The sequence below is a fragment of the Musca vetustissima genome, unplaced genomic scaffold, assembly GCF_032173495.1.
Source record: "Musca vetustissima isolate MV318-11 ecotype Yass unplaced genomic scaffold, APGP_CSIRO_Mvet_v1 utg62165, whole genome shotgun sequence".
Taxonomy (NCBI): Eukaryota; Metazoa; Arthropoda; class Insecta; order Diptera; family Muscidae; genus Musca; species Musca vetustissima.
The window spans coordinates 49551-66153 of NW_026885291.1; the positions used below are offsets into that span (position 1 = coordinate 49551).

Here is a 16603-nt window from a genome sequence, read left to right on the forward strand (position 1 = left end):
ATATATATCACGTATATGAAAAAATAAACACATTTCATATATTTATTACGTCAAATCCACCATAGTAACGTTAATTTCAAATACAAGCCACAATGTATCTTTAATAATCAATAAACATTTTAGGTCTTAGCAAGATTTTCCATACGGATTGCCTGTAATTTGGTATTTGCGATTCCCCGTAGGTAAGGAACTTCCTTGCTAATTGTCGGAATTTGGTATATTTTTGGTCATATATCAGCGAAAATTTTCGCACAAATTGTCATCACCTTTCATACAGTATTACTAATTTGTTCACATAGATGAAATATTTCAATTCAGTTTATAAATCAAAAAAATCCTCATTGGGTTACAAATTGACAGAAAGCGTATAATAACGCACATTTTTCTAATTCTTACATATATGCTTAACAAACCGTAATGTTAATTTGTGAGATATCAACTCTATGCTGTAAGCCAGATATATAATTCTTTTATTCCAAAGAACAAAAAAATTGCAGCAATTTAATTTTAAAATTATGTGGTGAGATTGAGCAATTTACTGCGAAGAATTAATTGATTTCCCTTGCACGCGTATACTTCGCTGAATAGCTAAATCACGACCATTAACGTATACATAACATAAAAAGGAGTGGACCTAAAATTGAGCCCTGTGAAACACCTGACGAAATATCGCAAACGCAAGAAGAATTACCGTGGTATACAATTTTTTTCGAGCGGTTGGAGAGGAATGATGATACAAAATTGCAAGACGGTAGAGAAAAATTAAAAAGATTAACAAAGATTAAAATTTACATTTGAACTTCGTCATATATCAGCGAATATTTTCGCATAAATTGTCATCACACTCCCCCTCCCTTTCATACAGAATAACTAATTTCTTCAAAAAAATCACTGTGAAGTGTTGTACAGGGAAGAGCGAACTAATTCACACAATATTTAATTTCAGAATTAACCTGAATATGCCTTATTCCACCTCCAAATTAGATCGGACTCCGCTTAATTTTTTCGCATTCCAATTTGATCTAGAATAAGGCGGGCGGTTCTAATTCTAAGACTGAATAAGAAAAAAATTTTAACTATAATTCTATTTCCGAGAGTAAGCTTTTTTTAATTCTCTATTTCAATAATACTGAGAAAAATAAACAGACAGTAAGATTTTGCAAACTATCAGGTAATTTCACTTAATAAGCTTCTAAATTTTTTCGACGCAGTCGACGCCAAATATTCCACTAATGTTATTCAATTAAATATTTTAACTGATATAGAATTTCTCGGCATATCCATTGAATTGGCTAAATTTAAATTATTCGTCACTTGCTCATAATCAGCATATATTAGCAATACAATCCATAATTAATAATATGAATGATTCAGACCGAATATTAGTTCTTGGCGATTTTAATATGCCATCTGTGAAGTGGCTTTCATTGCCAGAGTCAGAAGCTCTTACTCCATTGACATCTGATATAAATTTAAATCAATTTATTTCTGAAATTATTAGCCGATTTTGTGACATTAATCTCCAACAAATAAATAATATAGTAAATAATTATGAGAAAATCCTTGATCTAGTCTTCGTAAATCATACACCATATTTTGAATTAGTTAGAATACCTCCTATTTGTATTCCTGAAGATAACTATCACCCAACTCTATGTATATCCATGATACATGATTATTTAATTTCTGACAATTCATCAAACTCATTAAAAACTACTTTTAACTATTAAAAACGAACTTCTGCAAACTCAACTCACTTATCTCATCTGTAAATTGAACCTATATATGCCTTTGTAAGAGTCCTATTGATCTCGAGCTTACAATAGATAAATTTTATGTTATTCTAAACAAATTTATTTCTGAATGTGTTCCTACTGTTAGAACTAAAAACTCTGATAGGCATCCATGGAATACACGTGAATTATCAAGTATAAAAAACTCAACAAAATAAACTTTTTAGAAAATATAAAAAATCTGGCTCCTCTATAGACTATGCCAACTATTCTGTTGCTAGATCAAAATATACAATAGAATCTCGAAGGTTGTATAATCTTTACCTTAACAAGATTAAGGATATTTTTAAATCCAATCCAAAGTCATTTTATGAATTTGTTAATCTAAAAAGAAAAGTTTCTTCTAAGCCTACTATTTTAAAATACAATAACCAAGAATTTTCGAAAAACTCCGAAATTGCAGAATGTTTTGCAATTTTTTTTTGCCACGACTTATTCTAATACTACTTATCCGATTAAAGATCCATATCCTTATGAACTATCAAAGATAGCTCAAATATTTATGCCCTTCTTACAAAGTCGAGAGATCTCTAAAAATCTACGTAGTTTAAAACCTATTAAATGTCCAGGTCCTGACGGTATACCCCGCATAATAAAATATTGTTCAGATACATTAGCATTACCTCTAACGTTATTATTTAATTATTCCCTTAGATATGGCTATGTTCCTACTTGTTGGAAGAAGTCTTATATAATACCCTTACACAAATCTGGTAGTCTAACAAATGCCTCGAATTATAGAGGAATTGCTAAATTAAGTGCTATTCCAAAATTGTTCGAAAAGTTAATTCCTACTGTAATTTCACTAAAAATACAACCCTTGTTAAGTCCATATCAACATGGTTTTCGTAGTGGTCTTTCAACTATTACCTATCTTATACACTTTACTTCTACTGTGATAAAGGGGTTTGTTCAGCGTAAACAAACCGATACAATTTATACAGACCTTAGTAATGCTTTTGATAGGGTTAACCATGAATTTTTACTTTATAAATTAAATCATATTGGCTTTAGTATAAATTTGGTAAATTGGATTTCATCTTACTTACAAAATAGGACACAACTAGTTTTGTTTGAGGGATGTCTTTCAAAATCGATTAATGCTCCATCAGGTGTTCCGCAAGGAAGTCACCTAGGCCCGATTCTGTTTCTATTGTTTGTAAATGATTTGCCAAATTCTGTATCGCATTCCAAATTGCTAATGTATGCAGATGATGTCAAGTTGTTCATTACCCATCATTCTGAAAAGCAAGCTTAGTTATTCCAGCATGATTTAAATAGCCTATTACAATGGTGCCCCCTAAATTGTATGGACTTGAATTTAAATAAATGTAAACATATGTGTTTTTCTAGAAATTGTTCTTCGATAAGACATTACTATATTAATGGTTCGGTTTTATCAACTGTTGATCGTTGATCTTGGTATTCTAATGGATCCAAAATTAAACTTTAACAATCATGTTATATCTATGGTAAATAAAGCCTATGGTGTCTTAGGATTTATAAAACGGTGGGACAAAGAATTCTCGGATCCATATATAACGAAACAACTATTTACGTCCCTTGTTATACCTATTTTAGAATATGGTTCTGTTGTATGGGATCCCCAATATGCAATATATTCTGATAAAATCGAATCCGTGCAGAAACAATTTTTACTTTTTGCACTTAGAGGATTACATTGGAATAGTAGTTTTGTGTTGCCATCTTATACTAGCAGGTTAAAATTAATTCGTTTGCCTACATTGAAAAGTATACGTATTATGTTGAATACTATGATGGTACTAAAAATATTAAATGGTAATATACCTTCGGATTTCCCAATTCCTTCTATTAGAATAAATGTTCCTGTCCGATCTAGTAGATACTATCAACTGTTATATGTAGACTTCCACCGCACGAATTACTCTATGGGAGATCCTCTTAATAAAATGTGTATTGACTTTAACACTGTATACTCTAATGTAGATTTTTGCTTGAGCGTAGAACAAATAAAATCTAATATTATTGTATTTTTAAATGAGTAGTAAAACTTAATAACAAACTGGCTGTTGAAGTAGATTCTGTAGCTGGTTTTTCTATTCCACTCTCAAATTCCATCATGATACGGATCATGGTGTGTACGCGATCCCTTCGTAAGGAGAGGTCGCCCCTTCGGTCGGCAGGGGTGAGAATGAGAGGCGTGGGAACGTCGAAAAAAAAGATTTATTAAGGAATAAAAATCATAAATTAAAAAAATTGAAAAAATTCAACGACCGATTGAAATAAATCGAATTTTGCTGAAAAATCTTACCAGAATATATTTACCCATTAATATTCAGTAAGTTCTCAGCGTAGACCTAGCTCTCTTTTCGGCCTCTTTTACTACTAATAATAGAAGGTATCAGCAAGTGTTGTTGTACAACAAACAATACAACAACCACGGCTATCACTCCGTCTAGTTTTCCATCCAGTAGTACTGCTACTAGTGTCAGTACTAGTGGGAGAGCTAGTTATTCCGTTAGCTCTTCCTCCAGTTCTGCTGCTAGCTCCCCGGCTAGTTTTCCATTAAGCAGAACTCCTACCAGTTCCAATACTGGTAGTTCCACTAGTTATTCTACTAGTGATTCGCGTACTACGGCTAGCACTCCGTCTAGTTCTCCATCCAGTAGTACGACCACTAGTGTTCATACTGGTAGTGAAGTTAGTTATTCTACTAGCTTCTCTTCCTATTCTACGGCTAGCACTCCGTCTAGCCATTCATCAAGTAGAATTCATTTTAGTGTTCCGACTAGCACTCCTAGTCATCCTATTCCAACAACGAATGCTCAAAACTTCCCATCCAGACAACAGCGTTACAGGCAGGTTTTCTGTTCGCCGAATAACTCCACCCGCCTGCCTCCACAGCAGCAGTCCATGCAGGGGAGTGATCCAAATACCTCATTCCTAATCATGCAATATAATTGTAATGGTCTTAGGAATAAGGTAATTGAGATCACAAACTTCATGCATGAAAACAACATCCTCATTGCTGCCTTGCAAGAGACGAAGCTGACCAGTAGTTGTTCCTTATCCTCCTCCGGGAATTACAATATTATTCGGCGAGACAGAGATAGAGACCATGGCGGGGGACTCGCATTCATCATTCAGCGAGATGTCAGATATACTCTGACTACCCCTCCGTCTCCTTCCCAGTCTGATCCTTTCCTGGAGGTTTTGAGCATTTCAGTTCATTCCGACGATGCTGAAATTGAACTTGTCAATGTATATATTCCGCCCGTCAACAGCATTGGGCTAGTTATCATCCAAGCATCATCCATCTGCTGCAGGGAGATAATAAACTTGTTCTTGGCGATTTCAACGCTCATCATGAGATATGGTATTCTCAACTTCCAAATGATCCTCGCGGTGTTCTTATTGCAAACCAGATAGACGAGCCCGATTTCGCTTCCATCAATGAGGAATCCTCTACCAGAGTCACTGCCAGGTGTTCCAGCTCTCCGGACATTTCCATCGTCAGTCCATCGCTCCTTCCATATACTTCCTGGCAAACCAAGGTCGCATTAAATTCAGACCATATTCCATCCTGGTCACGGTAGAGAAACCCAGCGATTTCGTGGAGCCCGATCAGCGTACCTTCATGAATTATAATAAAGCCAACTGGCACGGCTTCACAAAATTCATTGAGGACTCCTTAAGTCCTATGCCGCCACCCGTATGTGCCAGAAAGGGTGAGAAGATTTTCCGAGAAATTATTCAAAAAGCGGCAAAACGCTTTATTCCTGCGGGCAGAATTCCTCTAATGAGACCAAATTATCCATCCAGGGCATCCAGATTGGCACAGCAACGCGCCGAAAGCCCCGCTGACGACGGAATTCCGCAGCTTAGCGCTGAAATAGATGCTCTAGTCCTTGAGCACAGGCGCTCTAAATGGTTAGAACACCTTAACCACTGCAACATAAATTCCAAGCAGCTATGGTCCACAATTAAGAGTCTATCTGTTTCCAAAAGAAATAAAAATCTCCATGCCATTTCCTTCGATAACATTCAACATTCCGATGCCAAAAAATGTGCAATGCAGTTCTGCCGCCAATTCATTGAGCATCCATCTTCGCAGAACAGGACCAAGCGAGCAGTTATCCGGAGATCCAAGAATCTTAAAAGAGACTTGCAGCCACTATCATTTACATCCAGCGAGGTAGAGGCAATTATCTCCAAATCCAAACCATCCAAAGCCCTTGGTCCAGACGGCATATCCATGTTCATGTTAAAGAAGCTTGGAGCAATAGGGCTGGGCTATCTGACCAAAGTCCTCGAGTTATCGATGTCACAGTTGGTAATTCCTGACATTTGGAAAGTTGCCCGGATTATTCCAATCCTAAAACCTGATAAATCCGCTACTAATGGGGAATCCTACCGCCCGATTTCTCTTCTGTCACCAGTAGCCAAGGTTTTAGAGTCTCTATTGCTTCCGTCCCTGAAACAGCATTTCGTTCTTGCTCCCCACCAACACGGTTTCAGGGAATCATATAGCACAACAACGGCTTTGCAAGAAATTACTTCCAAGATTATGAATGGCCTCAATCAGCGACGACCACCTGAACGGACCATTGTGGCAGCTCTAGATCTGTCCAAGGCGTTTGATACGGTCGATCATTCCGAGCTGATTTCTGATATCACAAATTCCACCCTTCCATGTGATATCAAACGTTGGCTTGCCAACTACCTTAATGGACGACAGGCCTTCGTTGAGTTCCGTGGCCAAAAATCCAAATATCGCAAGATCAAAATGGGAGTACCGCAAGGCGGTGTCCTTTCTCCCATTTTGTTCAACAAGTATCTTGCGAAACTCCCCATTCCTCCACCAGATGTTTCAGTGGTGTCGTACGCCGATGACTGTACGATTATTTCGTCCGGCGTTAACATTGACGACGTAAGTGCAAGAATTTCCAACTATCTAGCCACCATCACCAACTTCTTCCGGGAGCGCAATCTAAAATTATCCACTGCAAAGTCTACCGTGTCACTTTTCACCTCCTGGACGCGAGAAGTCAATCTAGAACTTGACATTTCCGTTGAAGGGAGGCGCATCCCCACAGTCCATAATCCGAAAATCCTTGGGGTGGTCTTCGATAGCCTCCTTCATTTCTCCTCGCATTCCAATTACATCAACCAGAAGGTGAAAGCTAGGAATAAAGTTCTGAAAGCTTTGGCTGGCACCTCCTGGGGCAAGGATAAAGAAACGCTGGCACCTCCTGGGGCAAGGATAAAGCATGCCAACAGTTCCTGCTGGCATGCTATCTGCCGTGTCATCCTAACCAGATCCACCTCCGCGACACATCCGCCAGGACTTCAGGCGCTATCGTGATGACATCCAAGACGTCATTCCATAGCGAACGCGATGAAATCCGTGCATCAACTGGCGGTCTCCGATGCCATAAATGGCAACAGATGCAATAAAGTCATACAACAACATCCTCCTGCAATTTCGGAGAGTGAGAGGCTTCTTCCTAGGCAAACCCGTTCAATTCTGGCACAACTAAGGTCCGGATACAGCAATGTACTCAACTCGTATCGAGAGCGCATTGTCCCCGGAACCCTAAACAGGTGTCCCTCCTGCCAGAAAAGCCCTCACGACACACACCATTTATTCAATTGTCCGTCCGAGCCTACGAGTCTATTGCCCATAGACTTATGGCTAAAGCCAATAGAGGTGGCACAATTTCTCCGGCTACCCTCTTCAAATCCGAATTCCTAATTAATTAATATATTTTCCTTTTCCTTCCGTTTTCTTCTATAAACATTTTTCAGGAAAGAACTTTCGTCAACAGCCAACCTGTTACAACAACAACAACCACATGGAAATTTGTCAACGTCATTTAACAGAAAAATGTAAAAAAAACAAACAAATTATCAACAAATTATATTTATTTTGAAAATGAAATATTTTCGAATCCTCAAAATAAAAATTGAAACATGAATGAAAATCTATCAAATTTATATTTCTATCGCTTCCACATCTTTCCTATAATTGAGCCATTGCCACTTATATGTGTAACACATATGAAAATGCAGGGAATTGCGAGTTATTCCATGAAGAAAGATTTGCTTCCTCAAACTTTCCCAGCAGGCAGATTGAGTAAATTAAATACATGAGCACATTTAATAAAGAAAAACTTCAAATAGTATGCGTTCCCAATTTTCCTGTGGGGTGATTTTTAATAACATAATTTGACATATTCATAGAATTACGTTTGAATAAAATCAGCTGGGATTTGATGTTACTTTTTATAATTGTACCATGGTCGTTTGGCAAATTTTAAATAAATTAAACAACATATATTTTATAAAGATGAGCATTGCTCTCATGAGCATGGTTGTTAAAACCTTTTTGTATTTATATATTTATTTTATTTATTCATATTGTAATACAACTATTTAATATTTATAAATATAAATTATTTAGCAATTTTTGCCACTTGACTTATAATATACGTACATTGAAAGCTGAATACTGTCATAGACAAATTTATGAAAAAATTGAAAACATATGACTGCATGAAACTACCATGTATAATTATGCCATGTGATTTTTCTAACAATTTTTTTCATATTTATATTGTTACTAGCAAAGTACCCGCTACTTCGTATGCGGAACAGGAATAAAAAAATATTTCATATGGAAATCGTTGTACTATAGTTCTGAATTCCACCTCTATTCGTACATTTAATATCAAGTTTATTACCATTAAGTACTCTTCATACACATAAGCACTATTTTCCGAAATACACACATTAGCACAAACGTACAGGTTCCACATGTAATTCCATTTAGAACTTTTCGAACACATAGTTATACATTTTCAAGACTACCTCTATACCGTCACCTCCACTAAATTTAGTACCAAAAACCCTTTGGTCATTCTTTCTAACTCTCTGTCAATGACCAACATTCTAAATTTTAGGTTTCAAGCTCTCTCCGTTACCCAAATTCAAATTATTCCAAATTTAGTGAATTTTCTATTCTATTTACTATTGGTAAACATAAATTCGAGTTTCCAAAGTTGTCTCCATAGCTCAATACTACACTTCAACAGTAATTTTAATTAAAAATTTCGGGAGTCCAGCTCTATCCGTTCACACGTAATCAAGTTTTACCAAATATAGTACTATTTAGTACACATAGGTAATATACTTCCATATCTCAATTCTATATTCAAACATCAACCATTAGTCCAAATTATGGGTTTCCAGCTCTCTCCGTTCACCCAAATCCATCTAGTGCCGTTTAGTACTTTTCGTACACATATATACCAGTTTCCAAAGATGTCTCTATAGCTCAATCTTCAACAGAAATCTTAATTCCAAATTTCAGGTTTTCAGTTCTATCCTTTCAAGCAACATCCAAATTGTACTAAATTTAGTACCACATATACCTTTCGTACCAATAAGTACGAATTTCATAATCTACCTCAGTCCTACACTCCAACAGTCATTTTAATTCCCAATTTGAAGACTTCAGCTCTATCTGTTCACCTAAATCCAACTTCCACCAAATTTAGTACCATTTAGTACTTTTCGTACAAATAAGTAGGATTTTTTAAAGCTAATTCCGATTATCACGATTCCATCTCTACACACTCAACTGAGAGTAATTAGTACGGAATTTAGTACCATTTTACACTTTTATACACATAAGTACGAATGTCTTAAACCATTTCCGTACATCAACACCACTTCCCAACCTGTATTCCATTTAAAATGTCAAGATTCCAGCTATATATGTTCAATATATATACAATAGGAACTAAATTCAGTAAAGTTTAGTACCTTTAGTACACTTATAGGTCGAATTTCCAAAAACCCTTTTGCACATCTTTCTAACTTTCCATTAGTGACCAACATTCCAAATTTCAGAATTCTAGGTCTTCACGTTCGCTAATAAAAAGGGTACCATATTTGGTACATTTTAGTACTTTTCGTACCCTTCTACTTCCAACAAAACTTCCTGCATACCCCGATCCTACACTCTCATAATGATTCCAAATTCAAATTTAAATGTACCAAATTTAGTACAGAGTAGTACGAATTTCCAATACTTCTTACTAAACCCACACCCCCACAGTTATCCTAAATCCAAGTTTCAGAATTCCAACTCTATCGGTTCATCCACAATTCAATTTGTACCAAATTTAGTACACTGTAGTACGAATTTCCAAAACTTCCTACTTAACCTAAACCTACACTCCAAGTGATCCTAATTCCAAGTTTCAGAATTCCAACGCTATCGGTTCATTCACAATCCAAATTGTACCAAATTTAGTACACAGTAGTATGAATTTCCAAAACCTCCAACTTACCCTAACCCTACAACCCTACAGTGACCCTTAATCCAAGTTTCAGGATTACAACTCTATCGGTTCACTCACAATTCAATTTGTACCAAATTTAGTACACTGTAGTACGAATTTCCAAAACTTCCTACAGACCCCAATCCTACACCCTCACAGTGATCCTAAATCCAAGTTTCAGGATTCCAACTCTATCGGTTCACCCTCAATTCAAATTGTACCAAATTTAGTACACAGTAGTATGAATTTCCAAAACTTCCTACAGACCCCAATCCTACACCCCCACAGTGATCCTATATCCAAGTTTCAGGATTCCAACTCCATCGGTTCACCCTCAATTCAAATTGTACAAAATTTAGTACACAGTAGTACCAATTTCCAAAACTTCCTACATACCCTAATCCTACACCCCCACAGTGATCCTAAATCCATGTTTCAGGATTCAAACTCTATCAGTTCATCCACAATTCAATGTGTACCAAATTTAGTACACTGTAGTACGAATTTCCAAAACTTCCTACATAGCCCAATCCTACACCACCACAGTGATCCTAACACAAATTTTCAGGATTCCAGCTCTATCAGTTCACCCACAATTCAAATTGTACCAAATTTAGTACATAGTAGTACCAATTTCCAAAACTTCCTAAATACCCCAATCCTACACCCCCACAGTGATCCTAAATCCAAGTTTTAGGATTCCAACTCTTTCGGTTCACCTACAGTTCAAATTGTACGATATTTAGTACACAGTAGTACGAATTTCGAAAACTTCTTACTTACCAAAAACAGAGATGCTAAATCCAAGTTTCAGAATTACAACTCTTTCGGTTCACTCACAATTCAAATTGTACCAAATTTAGTACACAGTAGTACGAATTTCCAAAACGTCCCACTTAACCCAAACTTTCACCCCCAGAGTGATCCTAAATCCAAGATTTAGGATTCCAACTCTGTCGGTTCACCCACAATTCAAATTGTACCAAATTTAGTACACATTAGTAAAAATTTTTAAAACTTCCTACATATCTCGATCTTACACCCCAACAGTGATCCTGACTCCAAATTTCATGATTCTAGCTCTATTGGTTCGCATAAAATTCAAATTGTACCAAATTTAGTACCATTTAGTACCCATGAATATAAATTACTGAAACTGGTAAAAAATTCCAAAACTACGTACATTACCAGTCCTACACTCCGACGGTAATGTTAATTTCAAATTTCAGGATTCCAGCTCGATTTGTATCTCCAAATTAAACTTGTACCAAATATAGTACCATATAGTACTTTTCGTACGCATGAGTACACGCTTCCAAAACCATCTCCTTAAATGGACTCTACATCTCATCCCTAATTCGCATTTCAAATTTCAAGTTTTTAGCTCTATCAATTCACATGCTACGAAATTGTACAAAATTAAGTACATTTTAGTACTTTTCGGATATTTATAGTTCGAATTTCCAAAAACCTGTTGGTACATCTATCCTACACTCAGCGACCACCAATCAAAATTTCAGAGTTCTAGCTCTACCGGTTCGCCAAATACAAATGGTATCACATTTAGTACTTTTTAGTACTTTTCGTACCGTTCTAGTACGAATTTCCAAAAACACTTTTGTACATCTTCCTAACTTTACATCAGTGACCCACATTCCAAATTTCAGAATTCTAGCTCTTCCCGTTCGCCTAATACAAAGGGTACCATATTTGGTACATTTTAGTACTTTTCGTACCCTTCTAGTTCGAATTTCCAAAAACCCAGCCTTATCTCACGCCTACACACCAACACCAACCCACACTCAAAATTTCAAGCTTCTAGCTTTAGCCGTTTCGTCTGGGCGATGATCTGTCAGTCACTCACTCACTCACTCACTCACTTAACACTAAGCTCTTTTATATATATAGATTTAAAATTTCTAACAATAGAAATTTTAAATGAAGAGAATCCACCGTAAAACTGCTTTGTAATTAAAAGAAAATGTGAAAATGTTTTAATGATAGCAAAAACCGAATTGAACTATGTCAAAAAACAACGAATAATGGGAAGAAATCTGCGATTGAATTAAATTAATTCGCAGTTTATTATTTCACCACATAATGGTGCGCCTTCTTATTTAATTTCGATATTTCATCTCCCCAAATTCATAAAGTGGCCTGTTAGGTTATGATTTGCTTCTACTCCTTTATTTCTTCCTTCAAATGATGCACACGATAATTTAAAAAATATATTTTTTGTAGCTTTATTTTTGTTCTTTCATAATTTTTATTTAAGTTTTTCACTGTTAAGCGGCTCATCAGGCTAATTTGGTTTTTCCATAATTTTTTATTTTTTTTTTCTTGAGAGACAGAGAGACAGATACTCACCCAAAATGGTTGTATTTCGCTTCCAAAATGCGTCAAACTCGACTTAAATATTCCTTATTACCTCCATACATTCCTTGGCAATAATTGGTTCAGCATGTATTGTTATCAATAGGATTTCCAATGCACTATGGTTTTTTACGTTTATTTTGGCATAAACTCTAATTTTAAAGCTATTGAATTGAAATTTGGGTTGTATACATTTTTTATGCTCCCAAGATGACCTACCAATTTTCATATGATTTGGGGCAGTATTTCATATAGCTGCTATATAGCCGATCTGGCCGATTTGTCCCGACTTTTTTGTTTATAAAGCTATTGAAGTGAAATTTGGTTTGTATACATTTGTTATGCTCCCAAGATGTCCTACCAATTTGCATATGATTTGGGGCACTATTTCATATAGCTACCATATAGCCGATCTGACCGATTTGTCCCGACTTTTTTGTTTATAAAGCTATTGCAGTGAAATTTGGTTTGTATACAATTTGTATGCTCCGAAGATGGCCTACCTATTTTCATATGATTTGGGGCACTATTTCATATAACTGCATATAACAAAATGTTTGTTCCTTACTTCGGCTATATTTCCATTAGTGACTGATTTATTCAAAACAAAGGCCATGTCTCTGTCGTTGAATATTTTGGCTGAAACCGTAGCAGCAATGATATAGCATATTTTGTGAAGAAACTTCGGAGGCTAATTTCCTTTTTAGCCTAGGTCCAGCATGTTCATAATTTAATTTTGGGCGACCTATTTTATTTGGGGAAACATACTGCTCATCCATTACTATAATTATACTTTTACGGTTGAACTTTGGCAAATGCTTTTTTTATATAACTATCAAAATCTTTAACTTGTTTCGATATCAAACGCATTTGGTCTTCATTTAAACTGATATTATTGATATTCTGCAACACATATTTCATAAGTGAATCTTCTGAGCGATTTTGCTGCTCCAAATTTCAATAAGCGCTGCATGGGCAAACACATGTTTATCAGTAAAAAACTCGAGTTGGCACAAAAAAGGCTAGTTACCCATTAATTAACACACTTTTGTTAATAACTTGGCATTTACACCTTTTTGCAATGCTTTACCATTCACAAGTTACACTCCACGGAACAAAACTACAATTTATAGATTTTATATAAAGTTATACATAACCAAAAAATTTCACAGTATTACAACAACAGACAAATATGACAAAAAGGGCATCTCGTCTTTATTTTACATACCTGCACTAACGTTTTCCATAATTATACATTTTAATTTTTTTCAATTTTGTCTAATTACAAGCACTCGAACTTAGCTGATTTTTACCGCCAGTTGTACCAAAACAATGTGACTTTCAAACTTCTGACTTTTAAAGCTCGCCAGCAAAAAAAGGGTTGCCACCCCCATTGATATTGAATGTTTTTTTTCTAATATGGATGTCTACATTTAGGAAATCAGTTACATTTCAAAATATGAAAACAAAAAAAAATTGACTTTATGCCAAAAAATCATACTTTTTACCCATAGTGCAATGTCATTTTATTTGTTGTTTTCCAGTTAAAAATTTGCTATAATTTATAATATTCTAAATCGTCATAGAATAAGTATTGTGTACATATTTTTCATAAAAATATTTATTACTTATGTTTTTGTAGTCAGCTCCCTTTGAATTTATTAGCGAAATATTTCGCACAAAATTTCATCTCATTCTCCTACTCCCTGTTATCCAGAATACCTAATTTTTACCCAAAGCGGATTTTTTCGCTTTCGAACTTCATTCAGAATAAGGCGAAAGCGAGAATGAGAAAAAATTCACAGGAAAATGTTGTTCAGAATAAGCTGAATATTTTTAAGTTCCCTGCCTATAAAACCTATAAATATAAATTGCAACATTCTTAGTTAAATCTTGAGTACAATGTGGAGCTGTAGAAAAAATAGTTTTTTTAATTTGTTCATGAGTTCCATACTACTACTCCCTGTAATCAAGAATAACTAATTTCCCCCAAAACGGATTTTTTCGCTTTCGAATTTGATTCAGAATAAGGAGAAAGTGAAAATGCGAACAAATTCGCTTCGAGTTCTGGTTCTGAATAACTTCAAAGGGAGGAGCGAACAAATTCACGGTAAATTGATGTCCAGAATAAGGCTGAATAATTTTAAATGAAAATCTATAAAAAATATGACAATTAATTTCTTAAACTTAAAAGCGTTCTACTATGAAAGGATTCCTACAACCTTTCGACTTGATGGCCAAATGGGTTTTGTTACTATAACGACAAATAAAAAAAGATTCTGATGCTATAATAAAATAATTTGTTTTTATCTCAGAAAATCTTTAATATTTGTTCAACTATTATCTTTATTGTTTGTAAGCACCATTGTTAGATGTTATGACTTAAGTTTAAGTTTAGTAATTATGAGTCCCTCGACAAATATGTCATCCTGCTGCTTGGTAAGAGTTCTTGCCTTCGAAAATTCTCACAGCTCTATACTGACAGTAAAGGTGCTTTTGTTGGGTAAATAAGTTTTCAATCCAATCACTTATTCGGTAATACTCTCACACACATCCCCATCCAAGTAATCCAACGCAGCTGCAATACAGTTTTGTCTATTGGCTTTCCGTAACTGCGGTTTCCATTTGCTGGAGTTCCTTAATAAATTACTTCTGTATCATTCATTGCTGTGAGGTGGAAGGTCCGGCATCAGTGGTAGCATCTGCACTAGCACGAATACTATCATTGTTTGTTTCATTTTGACGCTGCGTGAGTATTTGCAAAAAATATTCACCAAATACAGAGTGATTATAGGCTATTACACGCTTAAGGGCAGTGGTGTAGGATTCAAGTTCATCTTTAAAATCTACGTAGCCTGGGGGTGGAGGTGGTAATCCGCCCTTAGAACGAAGTGCCAGTCGAAAATAAGTCTGAAAACGTTTCCCTAAAAAAATAACAAGAAACGGTTAGCCGTTTCTTACTTCACATTCTCGTCTAAAATGTGTACTTACACATTAGTTGTCGTACTGGAGCATCCCTATTTGCTATTTGCTTTACTTGCATTCGAATCATGGTCTCCACTTCTGAGTCCATTGCTGATTGATTCTCTTTTTGTAAATATTTGTTGATTACTGTTTTTATTTGTTCCCAAATATTATCAATAATCTCTGATATATCTCTGCAATCGGAATCGGTGACATTTTTGTTCAAATTTTCAAAATAGTAATAAGTTAAAAATTTTCTTACTTTTCATTTGTAACACTTTGTAGCAGTATTTCAATTTGTTTAGCTAATTCAATTCGATTTTCTGAACGCTGAGATATAATAGGCACTGCTGAACAAATGGATATCAGTGATGCTGCGACACATAAACGTTTGGCCCGTTGACCCAATTTGAGAATGCGATCCTTGTCTGTGGATAGAATTTCGGGGAAATCAATATTCTCCTGCCAATCCATTAGTTCCATATAGGCATTGGACATAGCTTGATCTGCAGTTACAGATGTGCCACTTGAGGTGGGAGAGAGATTGCGTTGAAGCCAGTTTTCCGTTGCGGGAAAGCCAACTAAAAACAAATTAAACAAATTAAGTCATTCGATTTTCATAAAAGAGTGATAAAACAAACGTACATTTATAATATTCCAAATATTCATTAAATTTCTGTTTCTCATACTCCACTGAGTTTGCCATAATAGCATTTCGGGAGAAGTCTAATAGGAAATTAGCCATGTCCAATTTCATGAGAGCCATTGTATCCAAAATGCCTTTGAACATATCAACTACATCTTCGATTTGTGTAAGCTTCTTAATGTCGTCATCTCTGGCTGGTGCACATGATTTACCCATGATTTTAATAATAAAATCGGCATATGATTTAAAGTCGAGTACACCCTTCTCGGCTTGCTGGCGAATAACAGATTCGTCCAAAATCTCATTAATTTGATCCAGTATGAGTTTATTGTTCTGCGTTAAAATTTGTGGAAAACATTCCTTAATTTCAACACTGGATTTACTTATATTATTAATTATTGTGTTGGTATACCTGTTCTCCGGTGGTTCATAAGGTTGCAATTTAAACTCTGGATTCAAGGCAATTTCGTGTGCTAGTTCCATGTTTTGTATGTTTT

The 16603-nt window shown here is 35.5% G+C and overlaps 1 protein-coding gene across 1 annotated transcript; it reads right to left on the minus strand.

The window, feature by feature from the left end:
• Positions 1-15157: 15157 nt before the first annotated feature.
• LOC133332483 (T-complex protein 11-like protein 1) lies at positions 15158-16598 on the minus strand (the record flags this gene model as incomplete). Its single annotated transcript, XM_061540885.1, has 4 exons — positions 15158-15420; positions 15488-15654; positions 15723-16041; positions 16106-16598. Coding segments are annotated over 4 exons (1242 nt in total), but the record flags the coding sequence as incomplete, so codon positions are not given.
• Positions 16599-16603: the final 5 nt, after the last annotated feature.